This window comes from Macrobrachium nipponense, chromosome 48 (assembly GCF_015104395.2).
Source record: "Macrobrachium nipponense isolate FS-2020 chromosome 48, ASM1510439v2, whole genome shotgun sequence".
Taxonomy (NCBI): Eukaryota; Metazoa; Arthropoda; class Malacostraca; order Decapoda; family Palaemonidae; genus Macrobrachium; species Macrobrachium nipponense.
Window position 1 is genome coordinate 21,958,171 of NC_087223.1, and position 27,610 is coordinate 21,985,780.

The following is a 27,610-nucleotide window of genomic DNA, read 5'->3' on the forward strand; positions in this document are numbered from 1 at the left end:
TTTTCACCATACAGCTCATTTATGACAATGCATTAACCTAGTTTCAAAGTCCCAACAAAATTCAAATATACATAGGAAGCATTTAGCGATCTAAGCCTATTATCTTACAGTCACTTGGGAAATGAATACAGTATGTATACTTAAATTGTTTTCCTATATACCTAATTAAATTCAGTACATCCCATGGATATGCTGTGTGTTAGCATTACAACTCTGTTGAAGTTTCTGTTTACTTTGGTAGCCATATTGGACATTTGTCAGTTCACAAAAAGTACCTCATTTGCATTTGTTTTTTTCATTACGTCACATAAGGGTAATATGGCACCTGGAAAATACTACAAATGGTGACTTGACTACATAACCTGTACATAGTAAATTGTTCTATACTATTCTTGCAATAATAATATTCAGCTCAGCAACAACACGTAAACTGAGAATGAAGTCTGATCTTAATATAAATCATGCATCCATGAACTACCTCCTTAGAACAAGGATGTCGGGAGGTTTTTCTTGATTTTGAATTTAACATTGTTTTTATTCATTGCATTTCTCTTTAAATTATTTAATTTTCTTCAAAAGTAGCCACAGAATGTTAGTAAAAATTAGCTCGACCTTTTATTTGGCTTGATTTTTTATTTTATCATATTTTTTATCTTTTATTTCTCTCTCTAGCATTCTTCTGCTGTATTTATATATAAAAATTTTCCCATTTTGCAATTCTTACTGTGTATGTTTTTGAGTTCAGTTTACCAACTGGAAAATCTTGCCCTCATTCCAATGTTTTTCATTTTTCATGTCAGGTTAACAAGAGAATTAACATAACCGTAAGTCAGTAATGATTAAAAGAAAAATGTATTCCACATTAAACAAGCACTAGAAATACAAAACTGTAATCTCAGATTACCAAAATGAAACAAAAACTTTAGAAATATGGTAATTTCACCAATGATCTTGGCCAGCCATACCACATCAAGATGTTCAACTCAATGTTCTAGTTAAACTACTTACTAACACAGAAATATTTTTAACAAATGGCATTCCTTGATAACAAACTTACAATTACCCAAGATATAACTCCAAGTACCTCTGAATAATAAGGATTTTTCTTTCCGTTATATATTGGACCATGGAGGAGTCATAGGCTGTGGGTTCTGAAGGTATGACATCACTACAGCAGAGATTGACAACCTGAAACAAAACATAAATATGTACATAAATCATATTACGTACACTTTCACCTTTAGCTGTTTTTATTAGATGTACTAGTGGACTTGTAGAGCAAAAAATTATATACATATACCACCTAACACTATCATCTTTTTTCACTTTTTCCAAACAGACAGGTACAGATCTAGACTCTTCCCAAGGAAAATTCTCTTCCAATTTCATTCTGTTCCATTTCTAGACCATATAAATCAAGTTAATTTATTTACAACTAGCTTTATGGAGCGCACTAAGCTGTACACATGTTGGCCCAACGCTGCTGCAGTTTGCACAGTTGATACTAAAGTGTATGGACTTGTGTTCCCGACACTCCGCGTTTCACAACACAGCGGACGAACAAGATCCACTCGCCTTATATTATTATAGACATTTCCTCCTACCACACTTACTTTTATCCGTAAAAATTCTCAAAGTAACATAGTACGTGTCCTTTCATCTGTCCCCGGAGGCCTCTTGATATTCTACCTAGGATCTGGCCCGTAACTGCCACCTCACTAAATTATTCAGTCTCCAACAAGTTGCATTGCGATGTCTCCCAATATCTAGTAACTTGCTACTGGTCAAAAGGCCACCATTTCAGTCAAATCATCATGAAAATTTCCATATAGCTTTGCACAAGCTTGCTATCAGACACAAACAAACTGTACTGAAGCACAACTTGCTTGATGGGGTCATAAATCCTAGCTGTGCTTTCCTGACCTAATCTAGTCAACCATAGTCAACTTCTCTGTATAATAATTGGAAATATGTTATTGTTAAACTACAATAAAGTTTTGTACATACTTACCTGGGCAGATATATACTTAGCTATAGACTCCGACGTTCCCGAACAGAATTTCAAAATCTCGCGGCACACGCGACAGGTAGGTCAGGTGGTCTACCTTACCCGCTGCTGGGTGGCAGGTGTACGAACCAATCCCCCTTGCTTGTCAGATTTTTCTCTTCCACCTGTCTCCTGAGGGGAGGCTGGGTGGGCCATTAATCGTATATATCTGCCAGGTAAGTATGTACAAAACTTTATTGTAGTTTAACAATATCATTTTTGTACATGAACTTCCCTGTCAGATATATACTTAGCTGATTGGCACCCTTGGTGGAGGGTAAGAGACAGCTAAATATACAGATAAGAAGGGAAACAACTAATGTTGTAGGATATAAAAACCTTGGTTCTCACCTTTTCAGGCTGAAGACTCATAGACACTGTCTCTGAGTCTGCATTGCCTGGAGAGCTACAGCTAGGACGTGACCTGTTGCTGAAAGACTCTCGGATCTACCACTGGGATATGTGATCCCCTTCTGTGGTAGAATCCAAGTCGGATCATGTTAAAGGGACCTTGTCCGCTTACATAACAGATCCTTACCACTACCTCTGCAAGGAGCCTAAAACCCACCAGACCACCTAACCAAAATACAAAGGGTTAATACTACGACAAAAGAGTGCCTCCTGCAACCTCTTTCAGACAACCACAAACACAAATCAAAATATAGGGTAACATATCAAAAATTTAAACAGGATAAGTTTCAGCTCCCTGCCCCAGCACCGAATCCGCCGATACGAAAGGGCCCAAGGCGAAGCATTTATCATACATGATTTTTACATCACGACTGGCATCTCCAAAAAGTCGCCTCCACCAAGTTCCGCACAGACATATTTTTCTTGAATGCAAGTGAAGTTGCAATGGCTCTCACCTCGTGAGCTTTCACTTTCAGGGTTAGGTTTAAAATGCTCTTCCTTGCAGGCAACATGTGCCTCTGTAATAAGACTTCTCAGGAAGAAGGAAAGAGCATTCTTCGACATGGGCCGAGTGGGGTCCTTCACGGAGCACCAAAGCACATCTTGATTAGCCTTAAGTTGCTCCTTCCTCGTAAGGTAATACTTCACAATTCTCATAGGGCAAAGAGTTCTTTCAGGCTCTTCCCCTACCAGAAAGGATAAACCACGAACTTCAAAGCTCCTGGGCCAAGGACGTGATGGGTTTTCATTTTTTGCAAGAAACCCTGGAAGAAACGAACACACCATAGATTCTTCCTTAAACCTGACATTGCCCTCAATAGCTTGGAGCTCACTCACCCTCTTAGCTGTAGCTAGGGCCATAAGGAAGAGAGCCTTCTTCGTCAGGTTCACGAAAGAGGCTGAACCAGGAGGTGCGAATCTAGACGATCCAAGGAATTGTAGAACTACGTCTAGATTCCAGTTCGGTACAACATGAGAACGTTTAAACGTTTCAAATGATCTAATAAGATCATGCAGGTCCTTATCATCGGAGATATTTAAGCCTCTATGCTGAAATACCGCCGCCAACATACTGCGGTATCCCTTAATAGTTGACACAACAAGATGACACTCTTCTTTGAGAAAAATAGGAAATCCGCAATTTGGGTCACAGAGTACTGGAAGAGGAAATGTTCTTTCTCTTGCACCATCGTCTGAAGACATCCCACTTTGACTGGTATACACGCAAGGTGGAAGTCCTCCTCGCTCTTGCGATTGCTTTAGCAGCTGTTGCTAAAAGCCTTTCGCTCTGACCAGACTTTGGACAGTCTGAAGCCAGTCAGACTGAGAGCGAGGAGATTTTTGTGGTACCTGTCGAAGTGGGGCTGTCTGAGTAGATCGCTCCTTAGTGGGAGCGATCTTGGAAGGTCCACTAACCATTCCAGTACCTCTGTGAACCATTCTTGGGACGGCCAAAAGGGAGCGATTAAGATCATTCTCGTTGAATCGGACTCTACGAATTTCTTGATAGTTAGCCCCAGGATCTTGAAGGGGGGAAACGCGTAGACGTCGAGTCCGCTCCAGTCTAGTAGAAGAGCATCTATTGCTAATGCCTCTGGATCTGAGATTGGAGAGCAGTAAGGATCCAGTCTCTTGTTTTTCGACGTGGCAAAGAGGTCTATGTGTGGCCTGCCCCACAACTTCCACAGGCTCTGGCATACATCCAAATGAAGGGTCCACTCTGTGGGAAGGACCTGATCTTTCCTGCTGAGGAGATCTGCTCTTACATTCCTTTCTCCCTGCACGAACCTGGTGAGAAGCTTGATTCCCCTTCTTCTGTCCACAGAAGAAGGTCTCTTGCTGTCTCGTACAGGAGAAGGAATGCGTCCCCCCCTGTTGTCTGATATATGCCAGAGCTGTAGTGTTGTTCGCATTGACCTGCACTACCAATCTTCTGACTTTGGGCTCGAAAGCTCTCAGAGCCAACCACACAGCCATCAACTCCTTTCTGTTGATGTGCCAGGCTACCTGGTCCCCCACCCAGGTACCTGACACCTCGCTGGTTCCCAGAGTCGCCCCCCAACCCGTGTCCGACGCGTCGGATAACAACACTAGGTTGGGGCTCTGGGATCGAAGAGACAGTCCCTTCGCAAAGAGGTTGGGATCTGTCCACCATGTGAGATGTTTCTTGACTTCCTGGGATAACGACAGGGAGAACGTCAAATCCTGAGAACGACGACTCCAATTCCGATGAAGAAAGAATTGGAGCGGTCTCAGGTGCAACCTTCGTAGGGAAACGAATTGCTCCAGCGAGGAGAGCTTCCCCAGCAGACTCATCCACTCCCTCGCTGTGCATACTTCTTTCCCTAAGAAGGTTGTTACTCTCTCGAATCCTCGGGCTATCCTTTCCTGAGAGGGAAAAGCCCGAAAACTCAGAGAGTTCATCCGTATCCCGAGATACACACACTCTTGTCGGGAATTAGCGACGACTTCTTGAAATTGACGAGAAGTCCCCAACGCCTTCGTCAATATTCCAGTGTTACTTGCAAGTCCTTCAAACATCGATCTTCTGAATTGGCCCTTATCAGCCAATCGTCGAGGTACATGGATATCCTCACCCCCTTCAAATGAAGCCATTGAGCTATGTTCCTCAAGATCCCCATGAACACTTGAGGGGCCGTCGAGAGGCCGAAAACACAGAGCCCTGAACTGAAAATTTTCCCCCCCATCATGAATCTGAGAAACTTCCTCGAGGAAGGATGGATCGGTACGTGGAAGTAACCGTCCTGCAAATCCAAGGAAACCATCCAGTCCCCTGGACGAAGTGCTGCCAGCACTGATGAAGGTGTTTCCATCGTGAACTTCTTCTTTTCTACGAAGAAGTTCAGGGCGCTTACGTCCAACACCGGTCTCCATCCCCCTGAGGACTTATTTTTTTTTTAGAACTAGGAAAAGGCGGTTGTAGAAGCCTGATGAACGATGGTCTGTCACTAGTTTCGATAAGCCTCCTTCTCCAGCATCTGTTACTACTGCTAGATGGAGGGCTTGATTCATGATGGGGTCTCTGTACCTGGCCGTCAACTCCCTTGGGGTGGTCGTCAAGGGAGGTCTTGCGACGAAAGGGATGATGAGGTAAACCTCTCCTCAAAATTGAAAGGGTCCAAGGATCCACCCTTTCTGGGCCCAGACTTCCGCAAATCCTAAGAGTCTGGCGCCCACCGTTGTTTGAAGGACTTGCAAGTTATTTGGGGGTTTGGGGGCTTTGACTGACTTGGCAAAAGTCTTACCTCTTCTTGAAGGTCTACGACCTCTAAACGTAGAGGTTCTGGAGGAAGAAGCCCCTCGAAAGGGTTCTCGAGCACTTGACTTCTCCTTCTTAGCCTTGGTAGGGAATGAAGGGCGAGGTTTTCTTGCTGACTGGGGCCAAAAGGTCCTGGGTGGCTTTGGCCGAAAGCGATCTAGAAATGTCCTGAACTAGATGTTTAGGGAACAACTGAGCGGACAGAGGAGCAAACAGCAAAGAAGACCTGGGGCGTGGGAGACAGACTTCGTTAAGAAGGAACAATATACGGACCTCTTCTTCACGATCCCGGCCCCATACAGGGAGGCGATTTCACTTGCTCCGTCTCTTACAGACTTGTCCATACAAGACAAAACACACATGAGATCCTCCGGAGAAAAAGACTCTGGCACTTCAATCTTCTTGGCCAGGACTCCCAACGTCCAATCAAGGAGTTAAAGACCTCCAGCACTCTGAACATGCCTTTCAGCATGTGGTCTACTTCATTCATTGCCCAAGTCGTCTTTGCAGAGTTAAGGGCAGCTCTCCTAGTGGAATCTACCAGCGCCGAAAAATCAGAAACAGCCGAAGACGGTAGACCCAATCCCAAGGACTCTCCTGTTTCGTACCAAGAAACCAGCGCGTCCTGATAACTTCGAAGGAGGGAAAGCGAACATCGTTTCCCCGCTTCTTCTTTGGAAGCCATCCAGGAACCAAAACTCCTCAGTGCCTTCTTCATCGAAAGGGTCGGCTTCATCCTCACACAAGAAGAACTCTTCGCTGTCTTCGCCGTTGAAAAAAAAAGTGAGTGAGGAGAAGGAGCCGTAGGAGTAAGGGAATCCCCAAATACTTGCAAGAGCAGCTCTGTAAGCTTCTTGTAAGAAGACACCGCAGCAGAAGTGTTCGGTTCCTCATCAGAACCGTCTAGGATGTCTTGTCGAGAGAGCGCGGAAGATCCTTAGGTGACGAAGGGGTCCTAGTAGGAGCTGAGCGAGAGGTTGGAGAGCGCCCTCTCGTAGAAGAGCTCAAATCCACCGGAGAACGGTGAGAAGATCTGGATTGTCTACAATGAGACTCCCTCTTTGAGATAGACGGAATCTCAGCTGAAGGAGAGGTAGGGCTCCTACCCAGAGAAGACCTGGATACATCCACAGGGCGCTTACGAGGAGGCGAGCGCCTACCAGACTCTGTGCACCTATCCTGAGGCGAGCGGCTGCCAGAAGAGCGCCTATCGGGGCAGAGCGCTTGCGCGGCTCTCTATTCTTGTCCAGTTTGAGTACGATCAACGGAAGTTCGACTGGAAGGAGAAATGCGCCTACTAGGAGAAGGCTGCTTGCGAGACTCTTGACCTCTGACAAGTGGATAACAATCAGGAGAAGGGCGCTTCGAAGCTAACGAGCGCCTATCTGAAGAAGGGCACTTGCGAGGTTCTTGGTGCCTACCAAGAGACGAACGGTCAGGAGTAGTGAGTCTGAAGAGGGAGAGCGCCTACACGGAGAAGGGCGCTTGAAAGACTCTTGTTGTCTGCCCCGAGGAGAATAATCAGAGTAGGACGCCTTAAAAGAGACGAGCGCCTACTAGGAGATCGACGTGCAGTAGGCTCTTGGCGCCTACCTTGCGGGGAGCGGCTAACAGCTGGACGCCTATCAGGCGCACGGCTCCTACCAGACTCTTGACGTCTGTAGGGAGAGAAGTCACTAGCAGGAGAAAAACGTCTACTCAAGCACGATCCAAAACTCGAGGGAGCGACATCCGGAAGAAGAACGCCTACTTGTAGAAGGGCGCCTTCTAGGTTCTTGAGGCTGCTGATGGAGAAGTCCCACGCGAGGGAGTTGAAGAAATAGCGTGATGTGCAGGCGCAGAGCGCTTACCGGAAGCGGGAATCCAATCTGGAGAAAAAACTTCTTCTCCATAGAGCGTCCGACCGATGTTTGGCGCTTGAAGCCGAAAGAGAGCCAGGAGAGCGGGGGTGCTCATGTGAGCCCCTACCTTCATTCGAAAACTCCCCATATGAAGGAGACCGCCTAAAAAGAGGAGAACGATCCTCTGAGAGGCGGCGCCTAGATCTCTTGATTTGGAAGAGAAACGTCCTTCTTCCTACGCGATCTAAAGGCTAGAGAGTCTGCCAGCGCGTGATCTGAGCTTGAAGTCCTGCAAGTACTCTAGTAGGAGAATCTTGCTGTTCCTCCTTGGAACCAGGCACAGAACGAGGGGCGCGAGAAGAAGAACGATCGTAGGATCTCTTGGGTTCTTCGCCTCCAACGACGATTCTTCTGGGAAAACCTCCGGACTAGAAGCCAAAGGACTGCAGGGAGCCTTCCAAGCCCTCTTCAATGGCGCGACGCATCCAGGAGTTCCAACCTCTCTTCGGAGAGGGAGGACGACGAAGAGGAGAAGCATTGGCGTAGGAGCTCCTTCTTGTAGCGATCCGAGGCAGCCTGGGAGCGTACTTCAGGATCTGCCGAGGGACGCATGACCGGTGGGGTTCTCCCTAGCCCTCTTGCGGCTTTCAACTTTCCTACTCCACTGGAACTGGGAGTCTGGAAGAGGTCTAGGCCTAGAGGCACTAAGGAGCCGGTCAGACGCACCCTCCACAACACTGGGGACACTGCACTGATCACTAACACTCTCCTTACTTCCACTGACGAATCTTCTGATCCATAGATAGAATCGTGGCTCAAAGCCGCCGCTTCCGAAGACGAATCTTCGGCTTCGGTGCGGGGAGCAGGGGCTGCAAACTTGGAGAGAAGGTTCTACTTCTACATTAGTATTAGGATCCACATCCAACTCACTCATTCTAGACCTACTAGAACTTCTAGAGGAAGCCTTACGTACTCTATCACGTTCCAACTTCCTAACATAAGAAGAGAGAGCCTTATATTCTTCTTCATTCAACATCTTACATTCACTACAAGGGTTAGCAAAAGAACATTCATTCCCCCTGCATTTCATGCAAACCGTGTGAGGGTCAACCGAAGCTTTCGGCACATCACCTTACATCCTTCAATCACACAAACCCTAAACAAAACAGGAAGTTTTAGCTACTGAATCTAGGTCAGACATTGTTAAAGAAAATCCAAATCAAAATGGTCCACAATTAGCGTATGCCAAGCCAAACAGAGCGAATACGTCACCAAAAGAAGTCCAAATTAACTACAGGCAAGCGAGAATCGAAAAACTATCGAGAGGAACCGACAACAGTTGTTATCGTTCCTGCGACAGCGAAAAATCTGACAAGCAAGGGGGATTGGTTCGTACACCGCCACCCAGCGGCGGGTAAGGTAGACCACCTGACCTACCCTGTCGCGTGTGCCGCGAGATTTGAAATTCTGTCGGAACGTCGGAGACTATAGCTAAGTATATATCTGCCAGGGAAGTTCATGTACAAAATTGACATAATAATGTTGAATATAAATCAGTTTAACAAAGCAACCGAGAAACAATTTTAGGCTCTCATAAGATTCATCTAAAGGAGTATGCATAAAGGATGTGAAAAAGAGTAGTAAGGTAAAAGTTATTTCAAAACTTAGACCAAGTAAGTAGAAGACCAATGGAAATGATGTAAGACAGAAGGATTTGGGTTGCAAAACACAAACAGTGACAAAATAGGCCAGTCAACTTACAAATGAGTACAGGAAGCTAAAAAGTGTATCAACTTACATGAAGCTGCTAAGCATCTGTTTAGTGTCATCATTGACCCTAGAATTTGCAAAGCTGATGCAGGAACAATAAAGTGCAACCCACGCACACCACTTCAACTGAAATAAAGAGGTTTCATTAAATATTACAAATTAACAACATGGGATCTGATGTACAAAACTGTGGTACTGCTTGATATCTTCCTTCGGTTAAACTTAATACTAGAAGCACCAAATCAAAAATAAAATTGAATTAACTCTCTAATACAACTACTATATGTGTTTGGAAAAAATAAATTTTTGTGCTGGATTTCTTATAAGTCTTAAACACATCTCCAAAACACCTATTTCAATTAAGATGACTTAATAAAATAAAAATTTGGCATGAAAGTTTGACTTATTTAAATATCTTACAAAATACAGTGGTACCTCGACATACGAAAGGCTCAACTTACGAAAAACTCGAGATACGAAAGCAAATACGAAAAATTTTACGGCTCTACATACGAAAATTGCTCAAGTTACGAAGGTTGTTGCTGTAAAGTCCCAGAGATTCGCCCGGACCACCGAGAACAATTTTAAACTAGCACCCTGCCAACTGAGTAAACTCGTCACCATCCTCCCGCTCTCCCATTGGTTCCTGATGCTAGTCACCCCATAAGATCCTGCTCTCCTATTGGTCAGCATCTACCCCTTGTGCTTTATGTATTCTATTGGTAAAAAGATGCTGTAAATTGAAAAATTTATTCATGCAATACATTTAATAAAAAAAACATTACGTAAAGATAGAATAAAGAATAGAAATGACAATTTGTCCAAAATTGCATTTTTCCTAACTATACAAACCTGAGTCCTTTTACAATAGGAAGGTACTAGCGGCAGCTGGATAGGTCGTAAGCTTTCGAACAAGGGGTTCGGTAGTTAACTGCTTGTCCGACAGGAGCGCGCGCGCGACTGGGAGGTAAACAAATCACTTTTGCTTTTGGCCCAAGCAAAAACTGCAGAGTGAGGGGCGGCATGAGGTGGGACTATGTGTAAAAGGACCTCAGGTTTGTATAGTTAGGAAAAATGCAATTTTGGACAAATTGTCATTTGTTCCGACACGGCATACAAACCTTCGGTCCTTTTACAATAGGAAGACTCACTTCTTGGTGGGAGGAATCTGAGTCTTTTGTGAACAGACTGGTGTTCGCCCAACCTTGGAATGCCTCCCTGGTCGTAAGAGCGAGGGAGGGATCCAAGCCTCTGTCCGATTGATCGGGGTGTGCACCGCAGGATCAATGGTCAGACCTCTGGACCAAGTACTAAGAGAGAGGCAAGCGTATCTCTTCGTACCAGCAAACAAGAACAAGTTCCTATTTGCAAGAGGCAACATAAAGTTATGGTTTGTCTCTTGTTGGCATCCACATTCCTTGTAGGAGGAAGTGGTGGATATTCGCTCCATCCCCTAGTGAAAGGGATAGGATGGGCTCTGTCGAGTAGCTCACCGGCATCTCGTCCTTATCCAGCAAGGTGATGACCGTATCCCTCTACCCACAGGTAGAGGGTGAGAAAAAGATAGGAAGAGAAGCCAGTCACTCTCTCATTCACTTATCTATTCTTACAGTCACACCAGGACTCGATGCTGTTCAGCCTGCTAGGGTCTGGGTTAGCTACACAATGTTGTTTAGCAGCCACCACGGGTCCCAAGGAAAACGATCCAAGGACCTGTGGGCAATATCCAAAAGGTAGAAGGAGGTGCCAGTGGTCTGGTTGTACCAGCCCCAACCCCTGCCTTCAGTACCTGCGCCACGGAGAAGTTCTTGTGTAACTCGAGGGAGTGTACTTCTAGGTCATCTTGGTGCTGACGAAGAGTCTTCAACACTCAGCCTGGGATGTCGAGTTTCTTCAGAAAGCGCGGTCACGCTTTCACAGGACAAAGCAGCATCTCCTTCGCATCGAAGGCGGTGAAGTCCATTAGGGAGGGGATTGTGAAGGACTCTAACCGATCGTCAGGAACCGAAGGGTTCTGAGTCTTCGCTACGAAGTCGGTACGAAATCGAGCGTCACGAATCCCCCATCCCCTGGATGCTTGACTTAGCAGGAAAAGTCATGCAATTACCTCAGAGGAAAAGAAGGGAATGGTCGTATGACCTATCCCTCTTCTCGACTTCGGTGATGTCCTGTACCCATACTGGTCTATCCGTCTGCAGCGAAGTGTCTCACATTCTCCTATCCCCATGCAGTGAAGTTCTTCTCGGTAGGGGATAGGACACCGACACTCAATGGTGGGTGTCGATGGTATGGGTACTGTGACAAGCCGTTAGGACGAAGAAAAGACTGTTATGGAACAACCGAACTAAGTCCACAGCGAAGTTCGTAACTGACTTGGGCGCTCTGACAGCTGCCGACTGACTGCGTTCGGTAGGAGGCAAGTTGTCCAAGCACCCGAGCAAGTCACGTGACCTTCGCCTTAAAGGGAAAAGGGTTATTCCAAGAGACTAAACAAATAATTTGTTCGTCACCGATGCCAGAAGGCGAGGTGATGATTCTCTTAAGGCATGTGCCCAACAGGCGAAAGTCAATTGCCTTCTAGAGACCGAGGTCCCTGATGGCAAAGATATCTCATAGTATAGTTGATTCTCAGCTAGAGAAACAACACTATGTGTCGTTGAAGACGAAGGTGTACGAAAAAAGCAACCTACGTCTTCACAGCTGAACCGAGAGAAGGATTCTCAAGATTCTGAACCTGGGCTACAAAGACTGAGAACGCTAACCGCTATTCATTGCTGTCCGGTGAGGATCGTAGTTGCAATAAAAGCGAGCGCTTTTCAGTAATGAAGAGACAGGGAAATACTGCCTGAAGAACTGCTTCTATATGGGCTGAACATTTGGAAGTAGAGCTGTCAGGTCGGAGAGTAGGCGATGTCTTCTGACACATCTGTTAATTCGGGGCGAGCAATGAATAATTGCACACCTACGAATACGAGATATTTTGAAGACAAACTCAGAATGTCTGCAAAAATCATTCGCATTATCGCGGTGCGATGCAGCGGGAGACTAGGACAGACTTTTGTTACCGTGCGGTAAACAGAAAGATGAAAGAGTCCAAGAGATATCTCTGTTGAAAATTCTCGCAATGTCGAAGGCGATGAAATCGAGCGTCACAGCAGTAGATGGTCCTTCATTATTGCGAGAATCCCTGTTAATCAGAGACCTAAGTCCATGATTGTTGGGCAAGAGATACGGTTCGGTAGTCAATCAAACCAGGGGAGAGAGAGACGTAACCGACCGTGCATCTCCGAGACCTAGCTGATACTGAGCTGCTATCAGGCAGTTCAATACGCAGTAGCTCTCGGTGACTCGTCATCCTGAGTTGCCAGGTAATCCATTATTCCACGAAGGAATGCGTTCGGCTAGAACCATCGAGCATAAAGAATACGCTCGAGCAATTATATTTAAACGAAACGGATTTCGGTAAATACAAAAGCTGATTTGGTGTTGTCATGACAATCCAAGTATCTAAAATCGAAACTGATAACTGCTGGAGGTTGCAGGCACCCCGAGTTGCAGTTCAATTAAGATACAATTCGTCTCGGTCACAAACCGTAGAGTTAACTACGGTATGCGCCTACCCCCGGACAATTCAACTGTTAAAAGAATCATGTCGCGAGGGTAATATACGTAGTATATTTGTAGGTTCTGTACCACGACCTCCATCCTAAATTCTTTTCCTCTCGAGGAATGAGAATAAGGATTGGAGATCGACCGCCTTCTTCGTTCTCTAGTCAAGAGAGTGAAGGAGAAGTCTTTCCCAAAGGAAAGCTTCAATGGTGAACAGAATACCGAAGACGATAGTTCAAGCCAAACTGGAAGTTCCCATCCGTTCCTTCTCTATTCCAGGTTAATCGCCTACTGTGAGATACTCTTCTTTCAGCAGCAGTCTTCTTCCAAATGCTAGAAATTACAGGAATTCGAGCATAAGCGAGGTTCCCGATTATCGTGTAAACAAATATCGGGGATTCTCGCTCACTTTGGACCGTGGTCTCGCCTAAGTGTTTTGGAGATCGTAAAAAAACTCGAACACTCTGAGTGCGCTAGAAATTCCGTAGAATTCTAAGACACTCTGCGAAACCCCCCACGAATTCGTCAAACGATATCGGCTGGTGGTCCTCTCGATTCCCGTAGAAATCGAGAAAGGGGCAGGATCCCTCCTCAACGACCGGGGCTTACGTCAGGTAGGACCCGAAGGGCCCCCCGGTAGCGCAGCCCCTAACGTGGGATCTTACAGAGAAATCTCTGTAGGATCCCTCCCCTTTCCCTCGTAGCCGTAAGGAGAGAGGGAATGGGGGAGGAATTGGATACTGGCTCGCCTTCAACCCAGCGGAACTAGCAGGTTTTGAGAAGAAAGGAGCAGCCATCGCCCTTACGGCGATGGCCTTTCAGAGCCTGGGAAAACGTATCGTCAGGAGAAAAACGTTTTCCCGAGGAGGGTTTACGAACTCATACTGTAGGTAAGGGTCTGCCGCCACTGTGAACGTCGTCTGGGGCTGATCGACACCTGACAGAGAGAGGCCGGATACCGGGGGGGGTCCTCCGACTCATTCCAGTCCTCGTCGAGGTCGAAGAAACCCTCTCAGGAGGACCGGAAGGGGTATTCAAATACGGTGTCCGAAGACACGTAGAAACGCCTCTCTCAGTCCAGTAGAGGAGGTGAAGTAGCTTGTTCGACCGGCCAGAACTGAGAGAGCCTTCTTGTCCGGAGACGAGAGAACTACCTGGTTCAACACAGTCGGCAAGCTCCGATCGCGGCAGACCCACCGTCGATTTGGGTTCCCTCTCGGGCCCAAAACGACTCGAGCCGAGACGTGGCTCTGTGGTGGGGGGAGCGGCGATCCTTCCCCGAGGTCGTTGTGCTGACGAATCAGCGCCATAACCTCGGCAAAGTTCCTCTGGATCTCGGAAGTCACAGCATCTTCAGAGTAGGACCGTTAAGCCCCTTCGAACAAGAGATTCCGAGAACCTTCCTCCTAAGAAGGGGGACAGCGACAGCCCTCTCGTTCTTTCTCCATCGACTTGCGCATACGTCCTGGCCGGTCCAAGAACCGTGCCTGGCACGTAGGGCGTCGTGGTGGGATCATGAGGGGTGCACCCCCTCACGATCACTTCTCCTCAATACCTCGCTCCTCCCGGTGTAACCCGAGGTGGTTGAAGGTACGGGAGAGGCAGACCTGACGCTCCCTCCTCGCTCGCTGGCAGAACCAGCAGGCTTGGAGGGCTGCAGGGCGATTGTCAAACACCCGCGGTGGCGATCGAGCTGCAGGCCTGGTCGAAACCGTCTCGCTGTGGAGAACGGCTGGACTGAGCACAGCGGCCCCGATCCTCGAGTGTCAGAAGAGCTGGTGCTGGTTTTGCCGTATCGATCGCTCTCTGTTAGAGCGACGGTCAGGCGACCTGCAGGCTCCACTGTCACAGTGAGACCGGTGCTTGTCCTCACGGCACGTCACGTCGCTGGTTCCAGCCGTGGCTGGCAACCGGCGAACGGGGGGACCTCTTTCCCAGCCTCAGCCCGTGGCCCGGTCGTGGACCGTCACGTCCCCAGGTAGCCAGCTGGTTCACCGCGAGCGAGAGCTGGTCTGGTGAGAGTCGCGTGAGCGGCTGTCACCAGTCTTCCGCCCCGTGCCGTGAACCTGACGCTGAGCGGCTCAGAGTCTGGTTCCTGGCTGCACGGTCGCTGGTAGGCGACCGTAACACTCGGTACCCCTCCCCGCGAACGAGAGGCCAAGACGGACCCCCGGCCCTGATTTGCAGTGGCAGAACCACTGACACCAAGCGAGAAGCAGTACCGGTTTTAGTTAAAGCCGTACCCATCTGGTCCCCGTAGTCTTTCTTCCTTGCAAGAAGAAGAGACGGGCCCCGCTCCCGAAGGAGCAGGAGGACCAGCGGGAAGGAACCCTCCCGTTCCCACCGAGGGTGAGACAGGTCCCGAGAAGCTACCCGAGGGAGGACTTCTTAGGAGGGAGGAGGCAACTTCTTCTTCCTCGGCTGTGAAGCTTAGAAGTCGAAGGGGAAGAGGCGGCAGCCGCAACGATGAAGAAAGATAAGAAGATAAGACGACGACGACGACAACCTTCCTCCTCTTCTTCGTCAGCTTCCTCAGGACAGACGTAAGATCTGCTATCCAGGGCGGAGCCGGGGCTGCTGTAAGCCGAAAGCCCACAGGCCCGGACGCACCCTGTACCGACAGACCAAAGTCTGGGGTAGTACCACCACGAACAGGGACGACGTCAGCAGGTATGGGCATCTCAGGAACAGCACAGGCACAGCCAGCACAGCATCGGTTAGGGACAGCCAGCGCAGCAACGGCAGGACAGCCAGCGCAGCAAACGGCAGGGACAGCCAGCGCAGCAACTGCATGGACAGTCAGCCCAGAAATAGGCAGGTACGGCAAGCAGCACCGGAAACCAAACAAGAAGTGGAGCAGCAGCCAGGCAATATCCTGGTACCGGCGGCAGGTCCAGGGGCGAGCTCTAGGCAGCGGAAGTGTGGGGTCGCGGCAGCGCGGCAACCACAAGCGGGCGGCGGCACGGCCCCCCTCTCGGTACGGCGAACGGCACTTCACAGCGGCTGTAGGCAAGATGTTACCACGTGAGGCGAGTACACTAGGTGAGGAGGGACGTCGTCACCTGGAGCGTGGTCACCCACTCCATGGGTGACCGCAGTAGGCCCAGACATAGAACCGCAGCCCTGGACACTAGCAGGCCCTGCAATGGAAGGACGGCCCATACCTCACCAAGGTCCACCCTCGTGGCAGTAGCACCTGCGGAAATAACAGTGTAGTGATTAGTGGGGGGGGGGGAAACCCCCCCAATTCCCCTCGCGCGGGGGGGGTGAGCCCCACACCGAACGAGTGGAAGACCCCGAATACAATTGTACATCGGGCACCGCGCCCTCACGCTCGACGGATCGGGCGAGGAGAAGAACCCAGATAACCTCCCCCCCCCCAAAAGGGGAAGGGCCATCTGTGGGAGCTGAGCGAAGGGGGGGGGGGGGGGGGGGGGGGGATTCTCGTTCCCCACCCCCCCCCGCACAGCACCCATGTACCCAACAATAATAATAAGAGCCTGAGAGCAATCGTGCCCTGGGGCCCGAATGCAAGGGCATAAGGATCAATTCCCTGAACTGAGCGGAACTTGACCAAATAAGTATTGATGCAATCAATAAAAAAGGAATAAAATGAAAAAAGAATCTGCATTACATTACTTCACAATGAATAAGGCTCGGATCGAGCGCATTTGCGCCCCTCGGTACCGAGCGCAAGGGTAAAAGGACCATTTCCTTAAGATTATGAACGGAAACCTTGATCCATAATGAATTGATGCAATCAAAATATATATAAAATAAAAAAAGAATACTGCGCTTGCGATTTCACTTCATACAAAATAAAAAAGGGGGAAGGATCATTCCGGGAAATAGCGGAGGAAACATTGATCAAGTAAATAAATGCAATCTCAATAAAATATGAAAATGAAAAAGAACTGCACTTGCGATTTCACTTCATTCAAATAAAAAGGGGAAAGGATCAATTTCCGGGTAAGAGCGGAAACTGATCTAAAATGAGTATTGCTACAATCAAAATAAATATATGAAAATGAAAAAGAATACTGTACTTGCGATTCCCACTTCCATACAGAATAAGTTTTCGTGCCGAGTGCATTCGCTCGGCAACCGAGCATACATGTCAAAAAAAATATAAATGAAAAGGCACTTACTTACGATTTTTCATCTACACATTTCCAACCAAAATATAAGCTCGGAGCGAGCGCTCTCCCGCCCTCGGCAACCGAGCAATACACAATACGAGGATATTTCTGGGAAAAAATGAATTCCCGCACTTACGCCCTTCAGTCCGGCACTCGGGTAATCGGGAGGCGTGGGAGAAACCAAGATCCTTTAATTCACAATTGAATTCAATGGAATAAATATGAAATGATTGTACTTACATTCAGTTTCACTAGATAATAGAAAAGAAAATCACACCATGCGAAAGCAACGACGATGAAGCGGGCAGAGAGCGATGATACACGTCTACACGCCAGCAGGCCGAAAGCAAAAAGTGATTTGTTTTACCTCCCAGTCGCAGCAAGCCCGCGAGCCTGTCGGACAAGCATTTAACTACCGAACCCTTTGTTCGAAAGCTTTAGCCCCTATCCAGCTGCCGCTAGTACCTTCCTATTGTAAAAGGATCCCGAAGGTTTGTATGCCGTGTCGGAACAAATGAATGGTTATTATACTGTTTGGTAGTTTCAGTAGTTTAAGAGAGATAATGAAAATTTTATGGCCTTACTGTGTACTAGGAAAAAGTGATTGCTTGGCGATCGTTTCGGTACTCGTAAGTGCTGGATGTAAACAGAAGTTTGGAAGCTTTTTTTTTTTTTTCAGGGGGTTTTTTTTTTTTTTGTTTACTATAGTTAATGGTCACTTAATAATTATTTGAAATGAGTAAATGCAATACATTTAAATAAAAAAATTGTGATTAGATCATAACATATAAAATAAATCAGACTGCTATCATCGAGCCAACAAATACGTATTTTTAGAATTCTCTTTTGTTTTAATACTACGTTATGTATATGTTTTCATTATAGCTGTCAGTAACTCGGTATCTCCATTAGGTAGGTAAAGATAGAATAAAGAATAAAATTAATGGTTATTATACTGTTTGGTAGTTTCATTAGTTGAAGAGAAGATACTAATGAAAATTTATGGCTTTACTGTGTCCTAGGAAAGTGATGCTTGGCGTTCGTTCGGTACTCGTAAGAGCTGAATGTAAAAAAAAAAAAAAAAAAAAACAAACGATTGGGAAGGTTTTTTTTTTGTGGGTGTGTGTGTATTATAGTTAATGATTAATTAATAATTATTTGAATGAGTACATACTGATTATTTATATATGTTATTGGCATTATCTAAGCTTTTAGCTTCTTAGGTAGATGTCAGAATCATAGACTAGGAGGCTACGTAGCAACCTTACATAGGCTAGGCTTATTGGCTAAGGGGACATATGCCTAAAGTCCTAATATATGCAGTAAAAAGGGGGTTGAACATTACAGTTTTTGTTGAATATTAAAAAAACCCTCAAGTACGTATGTACAGTATTTTGCCTTTTTGGAGTCATATTTTCTTCGTCAGATCGGAGTCGTAACCCTAGAACAGTTTTTGTAAGCCTGGAAATATAATTTACTCTGGGGTGGTTTTTTTGTAGGGCTTGGAACGGATTAGGCATTTTACCTGTAAAATTGCGGTTCAAGATACGAAAAACTCATGATACGAAGGCCGCCTTGGAATGGATTAATTTCGTATCTCGAGGTATATACCACTGTACGATATATACGAAAGTTTATATAAATGCTTAAATTCCCTACGGCAAGATGAGTTAGTCTGGTTATTGAAGATCCAACAAGTGAATGATGGAATAGACAATTATTTTTAACATTAGATAGCTCTTGAAATATTTCCAAAATGTAATTCAAATCACTAGGAAGTTTTTGGAAAGTAAGTGGGATGGATTACCAAATGGTTGTTTACCTAGTTATAACATTTATACAGATAAATAAAGGTATAAGGGGCCAATGAAGGGCTTATACCTTTATTTATGGATTTATCACGTTCCCAAACTTTCGTGATTCAGTTATACAAATTCAGTGATAAATGAATAAAAAAAATTTTCCCGATTCATGTCTTATCTGCCTTCAATCTGAAAAATTCCAGTTAGTTTTTATTTTATTTTAGATCGCTATAGATTGTTTAAAAAACTAAATGCAGCATAAAATGATAGAAGCTATTGCATTGAGCAAAACAAAAACAGAAATTAAGTCATGTATGTATTAATTTGAAAGATACACATGTGGCAAAAACTATTTACATTAAATTCATTTTCATCAACTCCCCTCCATCACAATTTAAATCTAGTGGTTCAGAAACTGAATTCTACATTAAGTCAAGGGACAAGTAGTTTGTGGTGCTAAAGCAGTGGTTCCCAACGTTTTCTGGTCCTTACCCTCTTTCATACAGGATACATGTCCATGTATATGTATACAACCCATGATTTACATACATAGCCTCAGGGGTACGTCCCTGCATTCTGCTACATGACCGACCAGGTGGGGGCCATGGCTCCCAGTTTGGAACCACTGTGCTAAGGATTAAAAACAAAAATGTTTACGTACCCTCATCATAAGTCCACACATGCTGAAAATCATGCAAGAACGTTCATGTAATCTGTTGTTGGATCTTTCACCTGGGGGCTCCTGGTGTACCCTTGTGTTGGAGGTTTGTACCTGCAGAGTGAATTACAGTATTAATAATCAATATCTAATCACTTATAAAAGAGGATTGAATTGTTTAAGTATATTACCATGTAACCAAAAGCTGTATTTATACAGTGCCATCAGTGAGGGCTATTAAATATTTTTCAATATCATGCTCCCACTCTAAACGTTAAAATAATGACAATTGGCAAATTGAATTCAACTATGTTGTAAATTCTACATTAACCTGTTAAATATCCTATATCTTGACAAAATTGGGGGAACTGGAATACCCCTGTAAGAATTATATACCACCTTGACTTTCAAGAAGGTTAGGGGGTAGGGAGTTTCACAGCCAAGGGGTAAGAAAACCCCCCTGTATGGCTGGGACCAGGATTCAGCGTAAGGTTAGGTTAGGTTATGTATTGCATTCTTTTCTCAATTGTATTCATCCTTCCCCAAGAGAATCATTTGTTAGCCATGGGGCAGGGGGAGGGGGGATAAGACTACTGTGCTATTGAAGGCCTTAGGGCGCAGGGTAACGGTCAGGCAACATACATTTCTGATAGAAAAAATTAATAAATCAGTATAAAAAAAAAAAAAAAAAAAAAAAAAATGACAAGGAATAAAATGAAAATTAATATATACAATTGGTGGTTACCCTCTGCTGCCCAGGGGGTGGGGGGGGGGGGGGTCGGGGGGGGGGGGGATTGGCTAGCGATACTGCGGGGGGCCATGGGTGCAGGGTACAGACTGGCCAAACATTTCTTTTTGATAGAAAAAAAACGAATAAATCAGTAATAAAAATTTAAAAAAAATTAAATATGAAAATTGATAAATATGATTGGTGTTTACCTCTGCCACCAGGGGGGGGGGGGGGGGGGGGGGGGGGGGGGGGGGGGGGGGGGGGGGGGATTTAGACTAGCATTCCTGCAATTCAACCATAGGCACAGGGTAATGGGACTGGCAAACATTTTTTTTTTATAGAAAAATTAATAAATCAGTAAAAAAATAAAAAAAAATAAAATTAATATAAACAGTCACTGTTCACCTAGCCGCCTAACCTGGTGTAGGGACTAGCCTAAGGGTAACCTAACCTATCTAAGTCTAAGCTCCCCTGGGATAATTAAAATAAACCCTTAACCAATCCTAGACGTATGTAACTTTAAAATAAAATTATGCATGGTACCGCACCGTAATAACTGAAGACGCCGGTACGAATCGAATAAGGTAAGCAACCATACCTACTAGGTAGTAGTGACACACCTCAGACGTACCTTATTAAGTACCTTATTTTACAAGTTGCTACGCATTTCTTTTGCATATAAAATATTAAATATGTATTATCCATCTCACTGACTATTTTGTCGCTGCGTTTGGGGTCCGAGCTGCTGTTGGACGACTGCATTTTGATAAAATATTTGATAAAATGTGATGTCGGAGGCTTTTGACAGTTCGGGAAGAAGGGAGAAGGTCAACTTTGGGTAGTGTCTCTCAAAATTGCGCGCGAAAAATACGTGATTATTTATAAAATATAGCGTATGTAGCTATAATAATTATTATTGTTTATATATTTATATTTTATTATTATTTATATTGCAAATTAAACTCATAAAATCGTTTATCATCGTTAATATTCGAAGATAAATGTCGGCATTCTTGATACGTTAATTATTAGTAAAATGCATCGTATATCTCTATACTAACTACTATATTTATAATTTTTGATCTATATAATTATATATTGTAAACCAAACGCCTTAAATCATTTATTTTCGTTAATATTCGAAAATAATCTCGGCAAATTTTGATACATTACCGAAAGGTTTGACGTGGAAGGGAAGCCTTAGAAAGGTAAACAAAACCTTCTTCTTCTTCGCTACGTTGGGAATCGTGACCAGTGTTGCCAAAGTGCGGAGAAACGACCAAAAAGTGCGGAGAAGATTCGAGGGGGAGTCATTGAATGCAGAGCTGAGGTCTGCACTCCTCACGTATGCGGCGCTGTAGGTCCGCATATATATTTATGCTTTTAAAACTAAAATTTTTTTCCATCAATGAAAATGATTGAAATTATATGATATTTTTTGAAGTACTAATATTTTTTGAAAAATTAACCATTTTCACTAGTCTCGAGTGTTCACGCGCCAATATCAAATACGATCATGCGATTGTCAATTAAGAACTGATTTTGACACAGCATATGACGTAACCCAAACGTGATGTTTTAAAATGCATTCATTCTTTAGGTCCAGCAATCTTCAATTTGCGTTTGTAATTTCATATATATATATATATATATATATATATATATATATATATATATATATATATATATATATATATATACATATATTTATTTTAGTAAAATTTAATTAATTTGTGAATTAATCTTAGGGTGAAGGCTGACTTACATTATTGTAAACTTAGTCATGTTTAATGAGTTTTTATTTTATTTATTTATTTATTTATTTTGAAAAACAACGGCAAATATGCATTAGGCAATTGCATTAGTTGAAGTGATTTACTGATTACAACCGAATAAGTTTCGATATAAGTATGCTAGAAGTGGAAATTAACACTACACATCCCGGTGCGGAGCTATAATTTCTCGGTGATGTGCGGACTTGCGGTAACCCTGGTCCGGCATCGCATTACAGACGACAGGCCCCACTGGCCATGTCCGGTGCTGCACCAGACGCGATTGCAGTTGGCCATTGCCTTCAATACTTGTCTTCACACTATGCGATTGTTTCCTGCATATAAGTGCGACAGCAGTAGACTTCCACAGTTCCACTGCTTCTGGTGATCGGGTGCATTGGGTATTGAAAACATTTGAGGGATATAAATAGTGTTATTCCCGTTGCTGAATAACCACTTGTTCCATGCAACGAAAAAAACCACCATACAATAATAATAACAATAGTGTTATTCGTAAATAAGAAAGAACTACAGGTATGGATTGCTCAAGTATAAACTACTGAGAAATGATTTACTAATGATTTGCTGTTTTTTTCATTAAGGTTACATTTACGTTTTGATACTGAAATTATTAGAAGGTTATCGGCAGATTATTGATATAAAAGAGGACTAAAAGCTTTTGATTTCGATATATATGATTTTTTTAGAAGTTTTTATAGTTAACACTTACGTTACTTACATTAATTAATGAAACAGAGATATGGATTTTTTTATATCAAAGTAAAAGATTTGTTTTTATATAGATATATCAGTTTATACTTTGATAAATAGAGATGTTTCAGCTAACACTAGTTGTTTTCATTTCTCCTTTTTAATTTCCATATGGAAAAGCAAATTTACAAGGAAAGGTCCATATTATTTCCTCTTACTTGATGGTAACTGCCAGCTGTTGTGCTGGCGAAATATCATCTCTGAATGTCGTATTTCTTTTAGCGACTGGTCATGCAGATGTGACAAGAGTTCCTCAAAGGTGTTTTAGACATTCTGAAGTAATTGCAAAATTTATCATTATCTCTCTTCAGCTCCTCGAAAATTGTGACAAATGCACCGTACAAGTGCCTTTGTGTATTCAAAGGGTGTACCGAGTGGAATTCTAGGTTTTCTCTTTTTTTTTCTCAAATGTAATAAATAAAGACATTTTCTCTTCCTGTATATGTAGTCACCACCACAGCTGAGAGCAGACTGCAAGCGCTTGTCAAAAATTGGGTCACTTTGTGGCGGCAGTCGGACAAATGTACGATTTGCGCAATTTTGTGTCGCATTTAGATCCGGCACCGCAAATCGTATCTTGGTGCGACTAGAATCGCATAGTGTGAAAGGGCCCGATTCAGCAGCAAGAGGGAACGAACTATTGTGCGCGACAGTACCATGTATGGCTTATCTAATCCATGGAGATGGGTAGAGATGTTTAGTGCCGGAACTACTAAAAACAATTTTAGCTGCTCCATTTATTGATGACTGTGCTGATTGCTCGTAAAAATATATTTGAAAAGTCTGTTGTTAATGTTAGATTGAACGTACGACTGCTTGTACTTTATGCACATTTTCAAAGTAATATAAACGTAATTACAATTTAACACTAAAGACACAAGTTAAAGTTCGGTAAAGAGAACTTCGTTTCTGGGGAAATTGCTTCTCGTTGTAACAGCCTATTAACGAACGAATAATGAGACCACAGGAGCTCGAAATGATTTTGTTTGAATTAGTATTTCTTATTAGGCTTCCATCATGCAGACGATCTAAAAAGTCACATTTGAAGTTATTTTACATGGTGTTTTGTATACTTCGTTCATTGTTTACCTTGGCGTGTTCGTTTCAAACTTTGTGCGTTCATTCTGATTGGGCCATCGCCCGCCCGTCCTGGGACGCCAGGCGGGCCGTCGTCCCGGGACGCCTGGCGGGCCGTCGCCCGCCACCCGTCCCCGGGACGCCAGGCGGGGGCCGTCGCCCGCCCGTCCCGGGGACGCCTGGCGGGCCGTCGCCCGCCCGTCCCGTCCCGGACGCCAGGCGGGCCGTCGCCCGCCCGTTCCCGGGACGCCAGGCGGGCCGTCGCCCGCCCAGTCCCGGGACGCCTGGCGGGCCGTCGCCCCCCGCCAGTCCCGGGACGCCTGGCGGGGGGGCCGTCGCAGCCCGTCCCGGGACGCCTGGCGGGCCGTCGCCCGCCCGTCCCGGGACGGCCTGGCGGGCCGTCGCCCGCCCGTCCCAGGGGACGCCATGGCGGGCCGTCGCCCTTTTCCCCGCCCGTCCCGGGACTGCCTGGCGGGCCGTCGCCCGCCCGTCCGGAACGCCAGGCGGGCCGTCGCCCAGCCCGTCCCGGGACGCCTGGCGGGCCGTCGCCCGCCCGTCCCGGGACGCCTGGCGGGCCGTCGCCCGCCCCAGGCCGTCCGGGACGCCTGGCGGGCCGTCGCCCGCCCGTCCCGGGACGCCAGGCGGGCCGTCGCCCGCCCGTCCGGGACGCCAGGCGGGCCGTCGCCCGCCCGTCCCGGACGCCTGGCGGGCCGTCGCCCGCCCCGGTCCCGGGACGCCTGGCGGGCCGTCGCCCCCCCGCCCGATCCCGGGACGCCTGGCGGGCCGTCGCCCGCCCGTCCGGGACGCCTGCGGGCCGTCGCCCGCCCGCCGTCCCGGGACGCCTGGCGGGCCGTCGCCGCCCGTCCCGGGACGCCTGGCGGGCCGTCGCCCGCCTCCCGTCCGGGACGCCAGGCGGGCCGTCGCCCGCCCGTCCCGGGACGCCAGGCGGGCCGTCGCCCGCCCGTCCCGGGACGCCAGGCGGGCCGTCGCCCGCCCGTCCCGGGACGCAGGCGGGCCGTCGCCCGCCCGTCCCGGGACGCCTGGCGGGCCGTCGCCCGCCCGTCCCGGGACGCCTGGCGGGGCCGTCGCCCGGCCCGTCCCGGGACGCCAGGCGGGCCGTCGCCCGCCCGCCCTCCGGGACGCCAGGCGGGCCGTCGCCCGCCAGTCCCGGGACGCCAGGCGGGCCGTCGCCCGCCCGTCCCGGGACGCCAGGCGGGCCGTCGCCCGCCCGTCCCGGACGCCAGGCGGGCCGTCGCCCCGCCCCAGTCCCGGGACGCCAGGCGGGCCGTCGCCCGCCCAGTCCCGGGAACGCCTGGCGGGCCGTCGCCCGCCCGTCCCGGGATGCCAGGCGGGCCGTCGCCCGCCCGTCCCGGGACGCCTGGCGGGCCGTTTGCCCTGCCCGACCCCCGTCCCGGGATTGCCAGGCGGGCCGTCGCCCGCCCGTCCCGGACGCCTGGCGGGCCGTTGCCCGCCCGCCCGTCCCGGGACGCCAGGCGGGCCGTCGCCCCCCCCGTCCCGTCCCGGGACGCCTGGCGGGCCGTCGCCCGCCCCGCCCGCACCGTCCCGGGACGCCATGGCGGGCCGTCGCCCGCCCGTCCCGGGACGCCTGCGGGCCGTCGCCCGCCCGTCCCGGGACGCCTGGCGGGCCATCGCCCGCCCGCCGTCCCGGGACGCCAGGCGGCCGTCGCCCGCCCGTCCCGGACGCCTGGGCGGGCGCCCCGCCCGCCCGCATCCCGGGACGCCAGGCGGGCCGTTCGGCGCGTCGTCCCGTCCCGGGACGCCTGGCGGGCCGTCGCCCGCCCGCCCGTCCCGGGATGACCAGGCGGGGCCGCGCCGCCCCCCTGGGCCCGCCCCGCCCGTCCCGGGACGCCAGGCGGGCCGTCCCGCCCGCCCGTCCCGGGACGCCAGGAGGGCCGTCCGTCGCCCCCCCGTCCCGGGGACGCCTGGCGGGCCGTCGCCCGCCCCATCCCGGGACGCCTGGCGGGCCGTCGCCCGCCCGTCCCGGGAACCGCCTGGCGGGCCATCGCCCGCCCGTCCCGGACGGAAGCCAGGCGGGCCTCACTCCGCCCGTTCCCGGGACCCGTTGGCGAGCTTTGCCCGCCCTCCCTATAGAGAGTAACACCTCTGCTTAACCTTTAGAACCGAATATGCCACTGAATCCTTTCAATTTCTCCAGGGCCTTCTCTCAATCCTCTGCTTCTTAATCTTCGCACGCCAGAATCTCTCTGAATCCTCTCCTTCTTATCCTTGCACTCCACAAATCTTCTCTGAAGTCCTCTGCTCTTCTTCTGACGCTACGAATCTTCTCTTAACCTCTGCTTCTCCTGGCACTCCACAATCTTTTCTCAATGTTTCCCTTCTCCTGCCCCATCCCCCAATCTTCTCTCTATCCTCTGCTTCCAATCTTGCCACTCCACCAATCCTTTCATTTTCCCTTTCCCTTTCACCAATCAATAAAACTCTTACAAAACGTTTTATACTTATTTCCAGATAACTTTCATTTCCTTCACCATTAACAAACCAAACATTACATATAAACATCAAACCTTCCATATAGTACACTTCAAAACTTTCATCAAATACAAACCTTTACTTTTCTCAATCATAAAATAAAGTATTGCACTTCACTCTTAAAATCCATCCAAACTAAAATCAATTCTAACACATGCATTTATCAAACAATCCTTTCCAATTCCAGTTAAAACTCCAATTATTATCTAAATAACAAAATTTGCTAAAAAAATTCATTGTGTAAATGAAAATCGTACTTTCTAGATAAAACTTTATTGATTTCAATAAAAAAAAAAAAGAAAAAAAAAAAACTTTCCATACAACAAACATCCTCCTCAAATTTTTCACATCTGATCCCTCTTCACAAGGCCAGCTTAGACTTGGTCGCTCCATTCTTGAACATGGACAAGCTGCTCCTTCATTTTCCACTTCTCTTTCTCCATGCATCTCCTAATTCCCAGGCAACTTCTTCAACTGGCAAACCAATTTCTCCTTCGCTCCTCGCACCTCTCCAACCTCATCTTCCAACTGTCGTTCCGTTCGCCCTGAACACCGCTCTTCCTATCCAGCCACTTGAAGCCATGATTTCCTTCCTCTACAAGGCACCTCAGCTCCTTTCTCTTCAGTTTTGCAACCTCAACTTCCACAATGGAGTCCACACCTTTCCTTCCTAAGGTCTTCCACTTTATTCTGCGGAGCTCGACCTGACCTCGCGTCTTTCCTGTCCGATTAGTGCTTTCGGGTCGCGTCTTTTCGTTCCTGGACGAGCCTCGCCATCCGCGCCGCTTCTTCGCTCTATATCTGCACGTCCTTCTCCTTCTGTCGTAGCGTAGCAGTTTCTCTTGCCAATCAACCTGCCAGTTTGCCTCTGGCAATTGCACTGTCGTTTCCCTTATCCTCTCACATAGGCATCTTGTGTAATCCATCACTGCTCATTTTCTTCTGTGTCTCTTGACAATCTTGTCTTTCCAGCTGCTGTTTTTCCATCTTTCACTTGATCCTTCTCCTTCACAAACAACGTCTCACCTTCGAATAAGTGGGCCCTTTCTTGCCAGGCCTGTTCTTGCAACACCTCCTCAGTTATCTGCATCACACGAGTGCTTTCTTCCTTTCCGCCCGCCGCCGAATGAATCTCTTCATTGTAGTCAAGCCTCTGTTGCAGCTCAAAATTATCCTGTCCAAGTTCACCTGC

At 47.4% G+C, this 27,610-nt stretch overlaps 2 protein-coding genes across 2 annotated transcripts in view; both read right to left on the minus strand.

Moving 5' to 3' along the window:
• Positions 1 to 628: 628 nt before the first annotated feature.
• On the minus strand, positions 629 to 21,138 carry LOC135205120 (PAT complex subunit Asterix-like). The gene is given in 5 exon segments (XM_064235469.1): positions 629 to 1,188; positions 9,378 to 9,475; positions 19,561 to 19,595; positions 19,598 to 19,671; positions 20,997 to 21,138. Coding segments are annotated over 5 exon segments (336 nt in total). The 5' UTR covers positions 21,050 to 21,138; the 3' UTR covers positions 629 to 1,112.
• Positions 21,139 to 26,148: 5,010 nt separating this feature from the next.
• Positions 26,149 to 27,610, minus strand: part of LOC135205164 (NEDD8-activating enzyme E1 regulatory subunit-like) — a 30,610-nt gene continuing 29,148 nt past the window's right edge. Inside the window, exon 4 of the mRNA XM_064235528.1 lies at positions 26,149 to 26,347. Coding sequence (XP_064091598.1) covers positions 26,149 to 26,347 — 199 coding nt within the window. The remainder of the gene's footprint in view (positions 26,348 to 27,610) is intronic.